This window comes from Pogona vitticeps, chromosome 9 (assembly GCF_051106095.1).
Source record: "Pogona vitticeps strain Pit_001003342236 chromosome 9, PviZW2.1, whole genome shotgun sequence".
In the NCBI taxonomy this organism is placed as follows: Eukaryota; Metazoa; Chordata; class Lepidosauria; order Squamata; family Agamidae; genus Pogona; species Pogona vitticeps.
In genome coordinates, this window is record NC_135791.1 from 3,049,595 (window position 1) to 3,065,149 (window position 15,555).

Sequence of the window (15,555 nt, forward strand, 5' to 3'; positions counted from 1 at the left end):
GCTTCGGGAGCGAGCCTGGGTGCCCTTCCCCCCCCTTTTTTTTCTGTGCGTATCGTTAAAAAAAAAGGTGTGTGTGCGGGGTGGGGGGAAAGGTTTGTTTGAAAAGATGGTGATCTTAGCGAAGAAATTTGCCCTCTTCCAACATGGCGGGCGCGGCTTCAGGGGCCCGCTCCGACTAACTCGACGCGCCATTGGAGGGCGCCACCAGCAAGGCGCGGTCTGATTGGTTAGGGAGGGAAGCGGGGTGGGGAAGGCTAGGTGCGGGGATGCGTTAGTGAGGCGAGGGGAGCCAGCCTGCGAGGAGGTCCTTTTTTTGCCTGCAAGGAGAGAAGGGGGGGAAGAAGGAAAAAAAAAAGGCGTTATCCTTCCTTTGCATCCTCTGGCAACCCTACCTGGGAAGCATAGGTGAGGATGATGGGACGTGGGATGATGGAGGGGGGCTCTTTGGGAGGACGAGGATCCCTGGAGCAAGAAAAAAGTGCGTGAGGGAGGGGAAGGGGGGGATTTTTAGGGCTCTGATATGGGGTGGGGGGTCCCCATGGGGGTGCGATCCTGCCCCCCCTTCCTGCTCACCCCCAAAGAATGTGGCTCCTGATGGCTTCTGGCATCTCCAGGGGAGGGGTCTTGGTTAAAAAAAAAAGGTGCCCAATGAATGGGGAAAGTGTGGAGGGAGGGGGGGTCTCGCCTTCAGCTCTTCATCCCCCCCTTCCCCACACTTAAATCCCCCCCTTTTTTTCTCAAACTGAGCCAGGGCTTGTGCCTTGCCCCCCCCCCCCAGCTTGAGGCTGGGCTACTGCAAAGCCCTGCAGCTGGGGCTGCCTTTGAAGACAGTCTGGAAGCTTCCAAGGATGCAGCACTGAGAGCCGTCCACATCTGGGGAGGGGGTTGCGCTAGGTGACTTAGAAGGTGCAAAGCTAGGTGCCCCCCCCAAAAAAATCTCTGATTTTTTTTGCATCTGCTTTAAGGCTGCTGAACATGGCAATCCCGGGCATGGCGATGCCAGGCATGGGTGGCATTCGGTTGGGTCCGCACTCCCCAGGGGAATGGATTGCTGAATTGCAGGCTCCCAGCTTCTGCACAAACGTTTCCAAGCTCTCTAGGAATAGATTCATTGGAAGCAACATTTCTCTAAACCCCCCCCCCCCCCGGTCCGTGGGAAGTTCCACAGGTTTTCGAACCGGCGTCCTGACCTCTATGGAGGGTCTCTGGGGTGATAGCCCCCCCACTCATGTGGGGTTTTCATCTTCTTGCCTTTAAAAACGACCCCTCGATCCTGTTTCCAAAAGGGGGGAAAATCGGTCAAGGTTTTTATTCATCATTGCTGGCTCTCTATTACATGTTCGTCATCTGTTGATGGTATTTTGAGGGACTGTGTTTGTTTTTTTTCTCTTTAATATTTATTTCATAAGCCTAGCGATTGCGGTATAACTATGCTGAATAATTAAAAGCCGGTTGACAGGATGGATTGGAGGGTAGAAAGCCGGAAAGGTGGGTGGAAGGAAAAATATAAATGCGATACGCTTCTGTAGACCTCTGTTAGACCTGTAGAAGCACTACATGCTTGAAACAAGATTGCAGCTGGGTGGTAGGGGTCTAATATTAGACCGCGGTTGCAGGTTCTTGAAAGCCACTCTTTGCTTTTCCAACCCCGTTCCCCACGCTCACACCCCGGCTCTTTCTAAGGGGATATGAATAATAATAATGGACTGTGATTTGAGTTGTTGTATGCTGCTGTCTTCGGGAACAGGTTCTCTAGCCCCCGTAATCTGGACTGCGATGTGAAGATAATAATGTTTTTGTGGTATATAACTATAGGCTCTTGCAGTTCTGCCGTGGAACAAAAATTAAGCATACTGTTCAGAACAATTCAGTGCACCACAATAGCTTTTAAAGCATTTGCTGTACTCTTTTTGTCAGGACTTGCAGATGAAGGTACTTGAGCAGTTATATAACAATCCATAGCTACGAGTCATTTGCACTTTTATTCTGCTAGAATTTTATTAGACGTTCTTTCACAAACATCTGTGATTTTTTTTTTTGTCCTGCACAGAAAAGACACATACACACACTGCGTAGTATCTTACACATACACACACACACACGCACTGCGTAGTATCTTTCGTACTTCCCACTCAGCTGCTTAAGGAAGCATCCTTTGGAAACCTAATTCAAGAGATGCTTGCCTCAGTTCACAAGACATCCAGGAATGGCACAGCGCAATAGAGGTGCCTTTTCACCCTGAGGACGATCGCCACACTTACTGAGTCCTGTTCATTGACTAACTTCCAAAGTGCTGCTGGCATGTCCTCTTACCCTGAGCGGGGAACTTCCGACCTGCCATATTTTGGACAAGGACACTCTCCTTTGTTTAGCGTGGCCTGCACTCCCTGGGGCTTCTGCCGGTTCAAACCCAAAGACAGGGAAGCCTGTAATAAAAGCTGGTTGCCAAGGCTGGCCTTCTGTTCACTTCTGACAGAAGAAATCCACAGAGTTGGAGCAGGCTTTCAGAACAAGAACAGACCTCCGTTCTAGACAGCAAAGTTTGCCGAGGTGACATTAGTTCCCCTGCCCTGTTACATGGCAAGAGGACCTGGTTCGCAGGATGCGTTCATCCCCTGCAGGAAGACATAGGAGCTTTTTAAAAAGCGTGTCTTTCTCCCTCGGCTCAGGGCAAGGCTAGTCGCTGCCATTAATCTGCCAAGTCACTGCAGTGATAAAATCATGGGTTTCTGCATTTGTCTCTTGTGAGCAGATGTCAAGCTATTAGCAGCTTGACAATCTGTTACTAGTTAAGGGGCCGTGAGACTCTCTGTTCTCATCCGTTTGGTACAGCCGAGCCACCAGAAATAACCGGGAAATCTGCATCACCAACAAAACAACACTCTTCCACCCTATCGTCCTTCCCGTACATCAGCACAGGTGGGAGACTTGTTTAAAATTTGGGGTGTAATGGGCGGGTGTTTCAAGATTTATGTTTCAGACACGGTGCATCTTTTTTTTTTCCTGCTTCATGCTTGCCGTTGAATAACTTTGGGCTCTGTGTAACACAGAGAAGTGTGCTTCAAGGACCCTTTTGTGTTGATCTGCCTGCTGTGAGACCGACTGCAGCGCTCTTATGCATCCTAGCATAATGTAGACTAGCCTAGGGGCTTGGGTGAGCGGAAGGTTGATTGGGCTCTGCTGGCAGACTTCTGGATGGGCTGCCGTTATCAGCACGGATTTCGGATGCTCGGTTGTCTAGCAGTCGCAGCGGCTTGAAAGCTCGCCACCCATTAGGGTGGTGTGAAAAGGGCTAGATGAAGAGGGATCGGATTCTTGCCTGAAAGGAGTAGTGAATTACACCGGGAATTGACCCACCCAATTCGCTGCTGTCTGGTTCTCATACTGGGCTGGCAAAACCCCGTTGGGTGCCACTGGGGCCTTTTCGTGCGCCCAGAAAGCCTCCCCAGAACCAACAGACATGTGGGTCTTTGTCAGCAATGAGCATCTTACCTGATGCTCGTTGCCAAGGAAGCATTTGGTGGAGAGGCTTGACCATCTCCTTTGGTGATCTTTGGTGACCTGTAAGCTTCCTTTTTTTTTTCAGTCTCTTTAACGAATACATGATATTGTTGTCAGCCCTAGAAAGGATTTGCAGTTAGGAACGCTAGAACTCTCTTAGGTTGGTCGTTGTGGCCCAGTTTTACGATCCATCCTTAACTGTAAAAGGTGCCCGTTAATTGTCACGACTAGTACCCATATTTCTTGAACAGCAGCGTGAGGGTTGTTTTTTTTCTCCCCATAACAAAATAACAGGAAACCTTTCCAGCTTTCCAAGTACAGAGTTTCATTTCCCTTCCTGAATGTCCCCGTCTGTGCCAAAAACAAAGCCACTTGGCTCTCCCAGTGCTCTTAGGACCTTGCGCATGTTGTACAAAAAAATGCTTTCCGCCTTTGCTTTCAGAGTTGGCACGATGGCCTCCAATTCAGGAATCGTCCCCGAAGATGGGGAGAGCAGCAAAAATGCCACGTTGGAAAGATGCCTGAACGTGTTTCGGGATGCCAGCAATGACAGCGAGCAACTTGCGGCTCTGCTTCTGGTAAGACTCCGTCATCCCACTGGGTGGAGGAGACTGCCTTCGTTTCCACAGGTTTTTCCTATAAAGCCATCTCATTGAATCCGGTTCATCTTGGTGGGTCGGTTTGTTGAGTCTGCAAAAGGAGAGCAAGAAGAGCACCTCGTCGTTCTTAGCACTTGCACCTTTACAGGATTCAAGGGGTTGAGATAGAAATTGCTCGATGTACTTGCAGATTTTGGTTACAACCCTCATTCCTGCCTGCCAACTAAAGACAGGCAGAGGGTTGCAGCCAAGAGAAAAGGAAGCCTGCTGGGATCCAAAGCATCTTTAGAAAGGTGTGGGGGGGAGAGAAGGTGCTGTGGGGTTAATTCACTAGCCCTGCAGCAGAGGAGAGGAGATGGCTCATCCACCTGCTAGCCCAGTCAAGCTGCCCAGGAGCCTTGCACATCTCTGATGCTTCCGGGCTTCTCTTCCAGGTGACCAAAGCTGTCAAAGCTGGAGAGATCAACTCCAAAACCCGCCGGAGGATCTTTGATGCCGTCGGATTCACCTTCCCAAATCGGCTCTTAACGTCCAAGGATGCCCCCGAAGGCTGCCCGCAGCACACATTCCAAGCCCTCGGCCTCACTCTGCTGGCCTGTTTCTGCACGGATCCGGATTTGGCCCGGCACCCCCAGATCCTCAACAAAGTCCCCATCTTCAACGACGTGATTTCGTCTCCAGAGCTGGCGGAGGCTTCCTGCCACGCCATGATCGACGACACGTACCAGTGCCTCCGAGCCATCCTGGCCACCCCTAAGGGTCCTCGGGAGCTGGTGAACCGGGGGACCCTCCAGGCGCTGTGCGCCGCTTACGTGAACCACTGCTACGGCTTTGAGCAGGCGCTGCAGCTGCTGGTGGGGCTCCTGACGGCCGTGGAGGCGAAGTGCTGGCAGAGGGCCACTCTCGACCTGCTGGGCGTCCTCAACGTGCTGAGCGCCGAATTCCAGAAGGCGGAAGATATGACCAAGTTCAAGCTGTGCGAGATCCTGCCGCGCTTTGTGCCCCACCTCCTGCCGCCCGGCTCCGAGTGCCTCCCGCCGCTCTACCGAGGCCTCTCAAGCATCCTGACCAGCAAGCTGAGCCCTGCCCAGCGCGACCCGGCGTTGAAACTGGCGGCGTGCCTGTCGCAGGCCTGCGGCTCGAAGTGGGTCCCGGCCGGGAGCGCGGGCAGCAAGTTCTTTGCCTTGCTGGCCAACCTGGCGTGCGTGGAAGTCCGCCTGACCCTGGAGGAGCTCGATTTGGCGGAGCTGAGCAAGAAGCAGGAGGTGATGGCGGCCTGCTATGTCGTGATGGAGCTGGCCATCATGGAGTGCACCCGGGAGAAAGGCTCTTTGCTCCACGACGCGCAGAAAGTGCAGCTGGTTGGGATCCTCGGGGAGGCCTTCCGGGCTGTCATCCACTACCTGAGACAGGTAAGCAGGAGACATCCAGCATCTTCCTCTGCAAGGTAGCCCTCTCTGTCCAGAAGCCAGGGAGAACTTCATAGGCCATCTAGAGATGGACACTTGGCGCCAGGTTGGTAGGATACGTCCCGCGCTGAGCCGTGGCGACACCATCCTGAAGTCGGCTCGCAGAAGCAAGCTATAGTACAAGCAAGAGGCAGAGAAGGGAAAGAGGGAGGTGGTGAAGGACACCACAGCTGGGTTAAAGAGGATGAAGAAGTTCTTAGTGTCTGGCAGAAAAAGTCACAGGTTTCTCCCCAACCGGCTGTGCGTGGTCCATGCTCATGTAGGTCTTTCGGTTCAAAGGATCCGTCTGGGAGACCCATCAAGACCAGAGGGAAGAGGTAGGAAAATGATTTCCCAGTTTCCCTGTTCCCAGTGGGTGGCTTGAGGCTCTCTTCTAGTCCTGCAGGCATTGGACTGAAAGTGATGAACCTCTTTATTTCTCTGTCTCCGAGTCACAGTGGCTTATCTCAGTGCTCCCCAGCCCATCCATCATTCTGTGATGGCTTTTCCCCTCCCTCTTGTCCCCTAGGCAGGACGAAAGAAGCCAGAGGACCCGTTCGTCTTTGCTTCCGTCCGAATCCTCGCCGCCTGGCTGGCTGAAGAGACTTCTTCCCTCAAGCAGGAGATCTGTGACCTTCTTCCTTTCCTCATACAATACGCCCGGATGCAGTTTGAGGAGGAGCGGAAAAGCCGGAGCAGTTCTCAGCGCGAGACCGAGCAGGCCGGGCAAGGCAGCACCCCGGAACCGATTTGGCGAGGGGACGCGCTGAGGTGAATTCTGCAGAATTGTCTCTCTTCCCTTTTTTGACACTTAACTGAAACATGTCTTTAGTTCTGAGAGCCGGCAGCCGTTGTATTTAGTTTGAGTTTAACCTGCTGAGTCAGAATTAATTGACTGATGAGCCAAGACTCAAAGGCCCGTTTCAGCTGCTCTCCTGTAATGTGAAGAGAAGACAAACTGGGACAGCTTCCCGGATTTGTGAATTTTTGAACTCTCTCCCCATTAGTGTGAAGTTTCTCCTTGGTAGAACAGGTGTTTGTCTTCCAGTGGCTTTGGTCTTGTGTTCTTCTGTATAAGACTGCAATAATCCCCATATCCCCGGATCTCTGGGAGATGGATTGTGGAGTCTCACAGGGGCGTGTCTTATCACTTGTGTTGCTGAAGATTTATATCGAGCAGCTGGGGATAGGGGTCTGGCACTTCCCTGGTCTGCTGTGATCAGAATTTGAGGACACCCCGGTATATATTTTGTTGCCCAAGTAACCAGTAGCCGCAGCTTTTGTTGTAGCTAAATGGGTGAAGGCTGGGATTGACTCCAGCCAAGGCAGAGGTGCTCTTATGAAAAGGGCTCCATTCCAGACAGCAGAAAATTCAGCTGGCAGATATTGTTGGAGCAGAGTTTGGGCTTGCTGCTGGCAACCTAGGTGGGAAAGATAGCCATTTGCGAGAAGCGCTTCTCCTGCAGTGGAAAGATGCTTTAGAGTGGATAAAAGGAGGAGCATCCTCAGTCTGGTTTACCCTCCATCTATTGCAAAAAAAAAAAGAGAGAGAGAGAGAGAGAATGGACATTTCATGGCAAGTCCTTCCTTTCTTTCTTCCTGAAAACCTTTTCTATGAATCTCAGATTCCTTCCTTCCTGAAAACCTCTTCTATGCCTCCCTCCCTCATCTTATCAGGCTAGGTAAGGGCATTGCAGCATTTCCTCTGATTTGAACAGCTCAATGTTAGGCATTTTTCAGTCTCGAGAGACTATGGTAGCGTGCTCTGTATGGAGCACATGAAATATCCTCTTTAGAAGCTGGTTAGTGAAAACTGCTGCATTCCAGCTGCAGTTATCTAGGCAGCTCAGGGATATATACGTTCTGTGCCGATTGAAGGGGCTCACCTGGCCCAGGTGAGCTCTCCTACTTGGTAATTTCACTGCTGAATCCTGTGTTTCTTCCATTTAGTGTGGCCCCAGGTTCTGCCGTCCTGCCTCTTGCGTTTCAATGTAAACCCCTCCTGCAGCAACTTAAGTGACGACGGAATAATATTACTTCTGTAGCACTGCCATCGCTTCTCCCTGGACCAGGAGAGAGCTTGGAACCACCTCCTTTCTCACCCAGCTTCCGCGGGCAAAGACAATAGCTCATTAAGATCAGGAGCGGTGGTTAGTAAGGGTTCCAAGTTCCGAGATCATGGGGGAACAGCGCTGTTCTGTAGGCATCGAACCATAACAAAAGCTCCCAGCTGAGTCATCGGCATTCAATGCCGACCTTTTTTACCGTCTCCCTGGAGTTGAGAATCACATTAAAAGCTTGAATTGGAGGGAGGGGAGGGGGAGAGAATCACGATCTCTATTCGCTCCTGCAGTTCTCTAATGACATTGGATTTATTTACCTCTCTGTTCTGTTGTTATTGCACAGTTGGGTTTTTTTTTTCAACCTTTCAACTACAATGCTAGGTTTTGTTGGATCCGAGGATGCGTGGGCGTTGGCGGCAAGGAATTGGCTGCCCGCCCACCGTGCTTTCAAACATATAAAAGCAACGTTACCCTGTCTTTAAATCCAAGCCGGATGACTACATGGTAACCTGTTCGTAGGCTCCTGTTAAAAGCCTCTTCCTCTATTTCTAAGGCATTTGTTTTCCTCTTCCAGGTTCCTGTTGCCAGGGTTAAGCCACTTGACCGCTGAGGATCAACCCCGCGAGATCCTCATTTCAGAAGGGGCCCCCATCCTCCTGTGCCAATATTTCTTGCACCGCTGGGAGAAATTTGTTTTAAACACCGAAACTGTGTCTGCTTCGAAATCGGTGGAATCCAGTCTTCAAACATCTTGTGAAATTTTCCTGAATTTTGTTGTCACTGCTCCTGATTTGATCAGGTAATGTCATAGGAGGATGCTGGAGATTTAGTAGTCCCATCATATTTTATAGAATTTTCCAATCAAGTGTATGCCACTTGTGTTTACTATGGGGGGGGGGGCTGTTTAAAGGTTAGTGTCTGTATACAAGAACAGATCTTTCCAACACGTTTGCCAAGTAACATGGAAACTCGCAGTGAGCCTAAGAAGATATGAATGAATGAATGAATGAATGAATGAATGAATGAATGAATGAATGAATGACTTCACCATTCAGCTGTGATGCTAAAGAGGTGGATGAGGCTGGGTCAAGCGCAGACACACACACACACACACACACAGAGACCTGTCCTGGACTGTCAGGGCAAAAATGAGAGAACCCTGCTTACCTCGCACGAGCAGCTTTGGAAAAACAGAGAATGCAAGCCCACTGGAATTCAGAAAGGAAACTCCCTGCTTTGCTCTTCCTTTTTCTGCAGCCGAGAAGAATGCTTTGCAGCTTTGATGGACACCTTGCTGAAGTCCCTCCCTTCTCTGCTACCCCAGAGAGAACACCTCACCCTGACAGCCAACGTGACCACGCTGGGGCTCATGATGGCCAAAAGGCTGTTCGCTTATCCAGGCAAGAAACCATAGTCATTCGCTAAGATCCACCTGGAAAGGCAGCACAGTAACGGTGGCCTAGTTTTCGCTTTGGGGGTGAATCCGTGAGTGGGCTGGTTAGGAGTGGGTGCTCACATGACTGAATTTTCACACCTCCTGTCAGAGGGAGACTCACATGATGAAATGCTCATATCATTTTCTATTTTCTCTATTAAGTCTCTTCTCGGAGAGCTAAATAAGACACGACAGCAGGGTGGGACAATGACTATTTTTTTTCACAATTGAAATCAAAAGTACCTTTTTTTTTATTTAAATCGTCATAAAAATCCATTTTTTAAAAAAATTCAAATCATGGTTTACACCAATTTGATTGAAATCAAATCCATGCTGCATAGCAGGGAAAGATTTTACCCAGGATTTTTTCCCATGTGGAGGTTTTTTTTTTTTTTTTAAAGGAAAATCTAGCTCAGTGGCTTAGATCTTTGGCAAAAACTGCTGGAGAACTCAGTGGTTTAGGCATCCGGCTATGGAGCCAAAGGCTGCAAGTTCAATTCCCAACAGGGCCTCTTTGTCCGAGGCTGGACTTGATGATCCATCGGGTCCCTTCCAACTCTGCAGTTCTAAGGTGGTGGTGGTGGTTATTATAAATGACCCTGTTCAACCTATGATCCAGAAGAGGTCTAGCCCAGGTAGAGATTTATCTCCTCAGTGAATGTGACACCTGTGTGATCAGGTAGGTGACACTCATGATGACCTCACTGCTCCATGAGAAGATTATAGAGCATCCTATTCTTTCTTGGGTCACCCCAGTGATGCTTCTTCCAGTGAAAATTGGGGATCGGCGGGTTTGGGGTTGTTTGTTTTGCTTGGATCCGGTGACAAATTGAAGCCAAAGGGCTGGAATAGAAGGTGGGTCATGGAGCCCGTGGCCCTCTAGAACAGACATTTTCAACCATGGCCGTACGATCCCCCTGGGGGGCCCTGGCACATTGGAAGGGGACCCCAGACAGGAAACGATTCTTCATAAGGTTCATTATGCAACTTGCACAGTCCTGTTTCCGCCTGCATTCCTTTCATATTGTGCTCATGGCCATCCATCATCTCCTCTCCGTGCGACTGTCCCACCAAAGCAGGAGCACACGCTTCCCTTCTCTGCCTCCTCTGGCAGCCGCCTGGAAGCAGGCGCACCTGCTGGGACTGGACGATGGCGAAAACAGCAGGAGAAAGTGGGGGGGGCGCTGCCTGGTGCATGGGGGAGTCAGCCAGGGAGTCGGGGAAAAGGCACACGCAGGACATGTGGTGCCGCACGGACAAACTGGCATTATCCTCCAAACCGAGGCACATGCTCCTCTCTACTCCTGATCTCTTGGACTGGCTGTATCGGCCTAAAAAGGCAACTTGGGGGGTGGGGGAGAGGGAGCCTGTTTCCAGAGTGGACGAAAGTTGATGTTAGCAGATGCCCACCTGACACGACTCTTCCTTCCTGTCTTTCAGGTCTCCAGGGGACTCCGGAAGCAGAGGGCTTCTTCGTAGCTGCCATCCGTTTCCTGGCAGATGCTTACGTGCCCCAGCCGGGTCCAGACGGGGAGATCATGGTCCTGAGCGTGAACCCAGCCTATAAGGCCGCCTGGCCAGCCATCCGTGAGTTGTGGTTCCTGAGCATGCAGGCCTTCGCCAGCTGCGTGCCCCTCTTCCTGTGGCTGCCGCAGGACGTCCTGCGCTCCGGCTGGCTCCAGGAGCTCCTGGCATCCTTGGGCCGGGTGACCCCGAAGTCCGTGGATATGGAAGTGGCCAGAGCTTACCAAGGCATCTTGGTGGAGCTGGCCAGAGCCAGCCAGCCGTGTTTGGAGATGATCCAACAGCACCAGGGTTTGGAGCTGGCCAGCCTGCACGGGATGGCGGCCTTGGAGCAATGCCTCTCAGAGCAGTGAGCGGGCGCCGCTTATTAACGTGGTGGTAGGAAAAAAAAGTGTTTTTTCCCCCCCGAAGCAGTGTTATAATTCTGTTTCACACAGATGGGTGCTCTGTAGTCAATAGAGCACAGATCCGGCAGGCCTCTCTTCTTCCCAGGTGGCTGCACACAGTTATAAAGCATAACGTGATTTCTATTTATTTATTTATTTATTTAACTCATGCATTCGTTCCTCCTGCTGTTTGGATGCTGCTTTTTCAGGGGCAGAGAAGCCCTCTCGAGGCGGCGCACAGAAATGCTACAAAAACCAGTGTTTGTTTGTTTTCAACCAATTAAAGCAGCACCCCCCCAAAAAAGGGACTCAAATCAAAACCAGCTATTCACAAAACACATCGCGTAGAGTGGAGGGGAAAACTCACACAGCCGCACCAAGCGGCGGTAATTTTTTAAAAATATCCCACTCCAAAGCCGTGAATTAAAAGAGTGAAATGAAAAGGTCTTTGAGGCTCATCTTAAAAACAAAAACGGGCACGCACACACACACAAAGAAAATCAAGAGGGGCCAAACGTGTGACTTGTAGCTAGGAGTTGCACAGAGACGGGACCACCACATACACACACGCACGCACAAAAAAAAACCCACAAAAAGGCTAATGGTGTTGTCTTAATTGCATGTTTTTCCTAACTCTCTGTGATATCGTAGAGTAACACGAAGCAAAAGTCTTACCTGCTGACAGTAAAACAGTTGCACAATGTATGCCGTTTGCACGCTAGCGCCCGCTCGGTGCCTCCCGTGTGCACTGTGGGGAGGGGAAGCTCGTTTTGCTCTGGAGAGGACGTAGCCTGCAGCTAAAGGGTATTGGGTGGTGCCATCGCAGTGCAGAAAGGGGAGAGCACGTAGCTCCACCTCGTGACTAGCCCAAGTGTCCTTTTATCAGAGAATCTTTTATCAGACGTCTGGATCAGCTGAAGTTCTGTCCTTCCCCTCAAAGGGCAGAATGGCCAGCTCTTCGACCGTCGCAGTCGGTGGCCTCAGCCATGGTTGAAGCACCTTCCTTAAGGGTCCCCAGGGCCCCACGTGCAGTCCGTCCTCTTACTTCAAGGGCAGCTCACAAGGAAACCAAGAACTATTTTAAAAAATGTCATACGTCATCAGGATCCTTCTCGCAGGGCAGCTAAGTGTCCCATTTGCGTTTGGCTAGATTTATTTTTAATTTTTTTTTGAATTTGATAAATTTTATACCCTACTTTCCAAGCCAAATGAAGAAACCTATTCCCACCCAAGTGGCTTATTATTATTATTATTATTTTATAAATAAGCAGACAACTTCAGTAGGACGAAAACTGTTTTTAAAAAAAGGATTGGCGCGGGGAAGACAATCATGCGGGAGGTTGCTGGGGAGCCTCCTTTTCCCTTGTCTCTTTCACCCACCCCGGTTCTTTTCCCACGGGACGGTTGATGGCCCGGTGGAGGGGTTGGGTGGTAAGGGGACAAGATTAGGCCACAGAGGGTCAAACAGCCAATTCCCTTTGAATGGGTCGCTGTTCCAGGTCGAGGGATTTCCCCGGGCCAGATTTCTAGAAGTGGGATTTAAAACTCTCCGGACTGTGAACGCTTGCTTGTTATGGCTTCTCTGTATTGTTCTCAGCATGGAGTCTCCTGCATGCAGCCAGTAAATATTATGTTCCTGAGTTGGAGCAGGATCGGGCTCCAAAGCTCTGGCCTTAGCTCTTTCTCCTGGTGTTTCTTGGTTCAGTAAATAAAAGTGATTTGTCTTGTAATAAAGGCCTGGTTGCTCTTGATGGGTGTGTCCTGTCTTCGCTGCCTGAAGTTCACCAGAAGCGTCTTCTCTCTCTCTCTCTCTCCCTCCTTCCTTGTTCTCACAATGTCACTGTATTTGCTGCAAACAGAGGCAATGTGTGGCACATAGACCAGCCCACCCGCCCACCCAAACTGAGTCAGAGCGAGCAAGAAGGGAAATCCTCCTCAATGATACGATAGATCCTCGTGCTCCGGTATTTGGTTGCCAGACGGCCCATGGAAAGCTTGAGAACGGCACACGAGTGCAACAGCTTTCCCGTTTTGCTCCACCATCCGGTCTTCACAAGTTCCTCGTCTCGGATCATGGAGGTTACGTTTAGCTAATGCCCACGGATGGACCCATCAGTCGCCAGGTAAAGAAGTGACACAAGCTCTCCAGCGGTAGCTTCCAGATTCCAAGTGACCTTAAAATAGAGGATGCCATCAGGAAAGGAGCAAAGATTTCACAGTTGTGGGCGACTTGAGTTCACCCACTGTGGGCCAGGGCAAGGTTCAACCCATCTTGTGGCATAGGTAAAATTTGTAGACATCCTGGAGTGCAGGGTCTAAAGTGCAATAGAGCTTGCATGAAAACAGGAGAGCCAGCCCTGGATGGGGTCCTTAGTGAAGGCTACTGCATTTAATTGATATGTACATAGAAGATTATGGTGCTGTTGAAGACTCTTGAGAGTCCCTTGGACTGCAAGGAGAAAACCTATCCATTTTGAAGGAAATCAACCCTGAGTGCTCACTGGAAGGACAGATCCTGAAGCTGAGGCTCCAATATTTTGGCCATCTCTTGAGAAGAAAAGACTCCCTGGAAAAGACCTTGATGTTGGGAAAGTGTGAAGGCAAGAGGAGAAGGGGACGACAGAGGACGAGATGGATGGGCAGGATCACCGAAGCGACCAACAGGAATCTGACCCAACTCCGGGAGGTCGTGGAGGACAGGAGGGCCTGGCGTGCTCTGGTCCATGGGGTCACGAAGAGTTGGACACAACGACTAAACAAAAACAACATGGAAGATTGTCATGGAGGCTTAGCGTATTTGACCTCAAAAGGGAAACCTCAGAAATGAAAGGGCTGAGTGAACAGGAAATGCAAGAGGGTCAAAGCTCTCCAGAATGCTTCTGGGTTACTCCAGACCCTAAAAATAAAAAGATTCACATCAAAGGGTTAGGAAGAGTACTACCCAGTCTGGTTGTACTCCACCATGGTTAATACCCTCTACTTTATATCAAAGAAGCCGCAGGGAGGGAGAGGGGCATTGTGCAAAACAAGTCCTACAGAAATAACATAGAAAAGCAAGGAACAAAAATTGCACCGAAATAATAACATCATGAGCAGATTTTTTAAAAAAAACAGAATATCTGGAAATTGCCAAATATGATTGTATGAGACGTTAATTAAAAGGCAATTACAGAGAGGAGCAGAATGAACTGCTTGCTGGTGTCTACTTTCTGCAGGAGATAAGTAACATTTTCAAGAGGGGAACTGGAAGATTTTAGCCCAAATAGTAAGGAGACGTTTTACATTAGCAAAAGGATTATCAACAAACTAGAAATCGCCAGATCCAGAAGGAATCCATTGGCTTGTTCTTAAAAGACCTTGATTTTTAAAAAAAAATCACCCGTAAGATATGGGAACTTAAAATGCTAGTGAGCATTATAAAACCAATGTTTAAAAAGGGATATAAGGATATCCAAGTTGGTTAGTTTACCAGCTTTTCTGGGTGATTTGGTGGAAGTTGTTATTAAAGACAAAATTACCAAGCACCTATAAGTAGTTGTCAAATCAATACGGCTTCTACAGAGGAAGGTTTGTCTCGCTAACATTTTAAAGAGATTTTTTAGGTACATTAATAAGCACAGAATAATGGCGTTGGCAGTGGCATATAAGGCTTGGCTTCCAGGCCCCTGATCATCCTTGTTGCCTGCCTCTGAACTGGTTTCAGTTTGCCTACCTCCTTTTTTTTTCAAGCAAGTTTTTAAAATTATTTTCAGACATACCTACGTAAAAACAAACAAAACCCTATAGGACAATCAAAAAATTTATATAAGACAGACACAACATATGAGTGGGGAGGTATTTTCCATGCAGGCTTATCCATTATATACTTCTCACTACAGTAGATCTTATCCCCTATTCTCATACTACATCATGTTATAGCCATATGTATCTACACACTTTTCGTATATTTCAAAATATCTAATTTTGTATTTACCATTCTAAATTTATCATAATTTTATAAATTCTTTCACCTGCATCCCCATCTATCCAATACTCATCATTTCTAATTTTATCTTCAAGATAGCTTATCCACCAAAATAATCCAAGCCAGAACAGTTTGCCTACCTCCTTTTAAGGGCCGTATCCAGCAGCACAGGACTTGAGATGAGGCGTAACCAGTGCCAAATAAAGGGAAACTAGTATGGCTCATGTACTTCCTGGGTGTAGAACTTTGCACTTATCCCCTGTTAAATTTCATTCTGTTGTTATCAGCCCGGCACTTAAGCCTGTCAAGATCTTTTTGAATTCTGTCTCTGCTGCTCCACTCAATTTTGTGCCGTCTGCAAATCTGATCAGCATTCCCTTTCATTCAACTCATTGATAATTTTGATGAGCACAGGGCGGGGACTGAGCCTTGTGGCCCCCCATTTGCTACCTCCTCCCAGTTTGAGAAACACCCATTGATAAGCACCCTTTGACTAGGATTCTGTAACCAACTGTGTACTCATCTGACAATTGTTCTATCCAGCCTGCACCCAGATTACTAATCAGAATATCAACGAGCGCTTTGTCAAAAGCTTTGCTGTAGTGAAGATATATTGCATCTCCGGGGAGATTGCC

General features: G+C 49.1%; 1 protein-coding gene across 2 annotated transcripts; it reads left to right on the forward strand.

Annotated features, from left to right (window-relative positions):
• The first annotated feature begins 78 nt into the window (after positions 1-78).
• Positions 79-12,707, forward strand: NCDN (neurochondrin). Of its 2 annotated transcripts, XM_020812945.3 has the most exons (8): positions 79-405; positions 2,833-2,919; positions 3,944-4,079; positions 4,535-5,512; positions 6,078-6,319; positions 8,186-8,410; positions 8,869-9,011; positions 10,487-12,707. In XM_020812945.3, the coding sequence occupies exons 3-8, from the start codon at positions 3,954-3,956 to the stop codon at positions 10,921-10,923; spliced, it is 2,151 nt and encodes a 716-aa protein (XP_020668604.1). In that variant the 5' UTR covers positions 79-405; positions 2,833-2,919; positions 3,944-3,953; the 3' UTR covers positions 10,924-12,707. The 2 variants fall into 2 exon arrangements, with proteins under 2 accessions (XP_020668604.1, XP_020668602.1); XM_020812943.3 differs by lacking the exon at positions 2,833-2,919.
• The last annotated feature ends 2,848 nt before the right edge of the window (positions 12,708-15,555 follow it).

What these genes read in the sequence shown, in the direction of transcription:
- NCDN (XM_020812945.3), top strand. Translation starts at nt 3,954, where the DNA reads ATGGCCTCCAATTCAGGAATCGTCCCCGAAGATGGGGAGAGCAGCAAA. An exon ending in TGGCGAGGGGACGCGCTGAG is followed by an intron (nt 6,320 to 8,185) that starts GTGAATTCTGCA and finishes TTCCTCTTCCAG; the next exon opens with GTTCCTGTTGCCAGGGTTAA. An exon ending in AAGGCTGTTCGCTTATCCAG is followed by an intron (nt 9,012 to 10,486) that starts GCAAGAAACCAT and finishes CCTGTCTTTCAG; the next exon opens with GTCTCCAGGGGACTCCGGAA.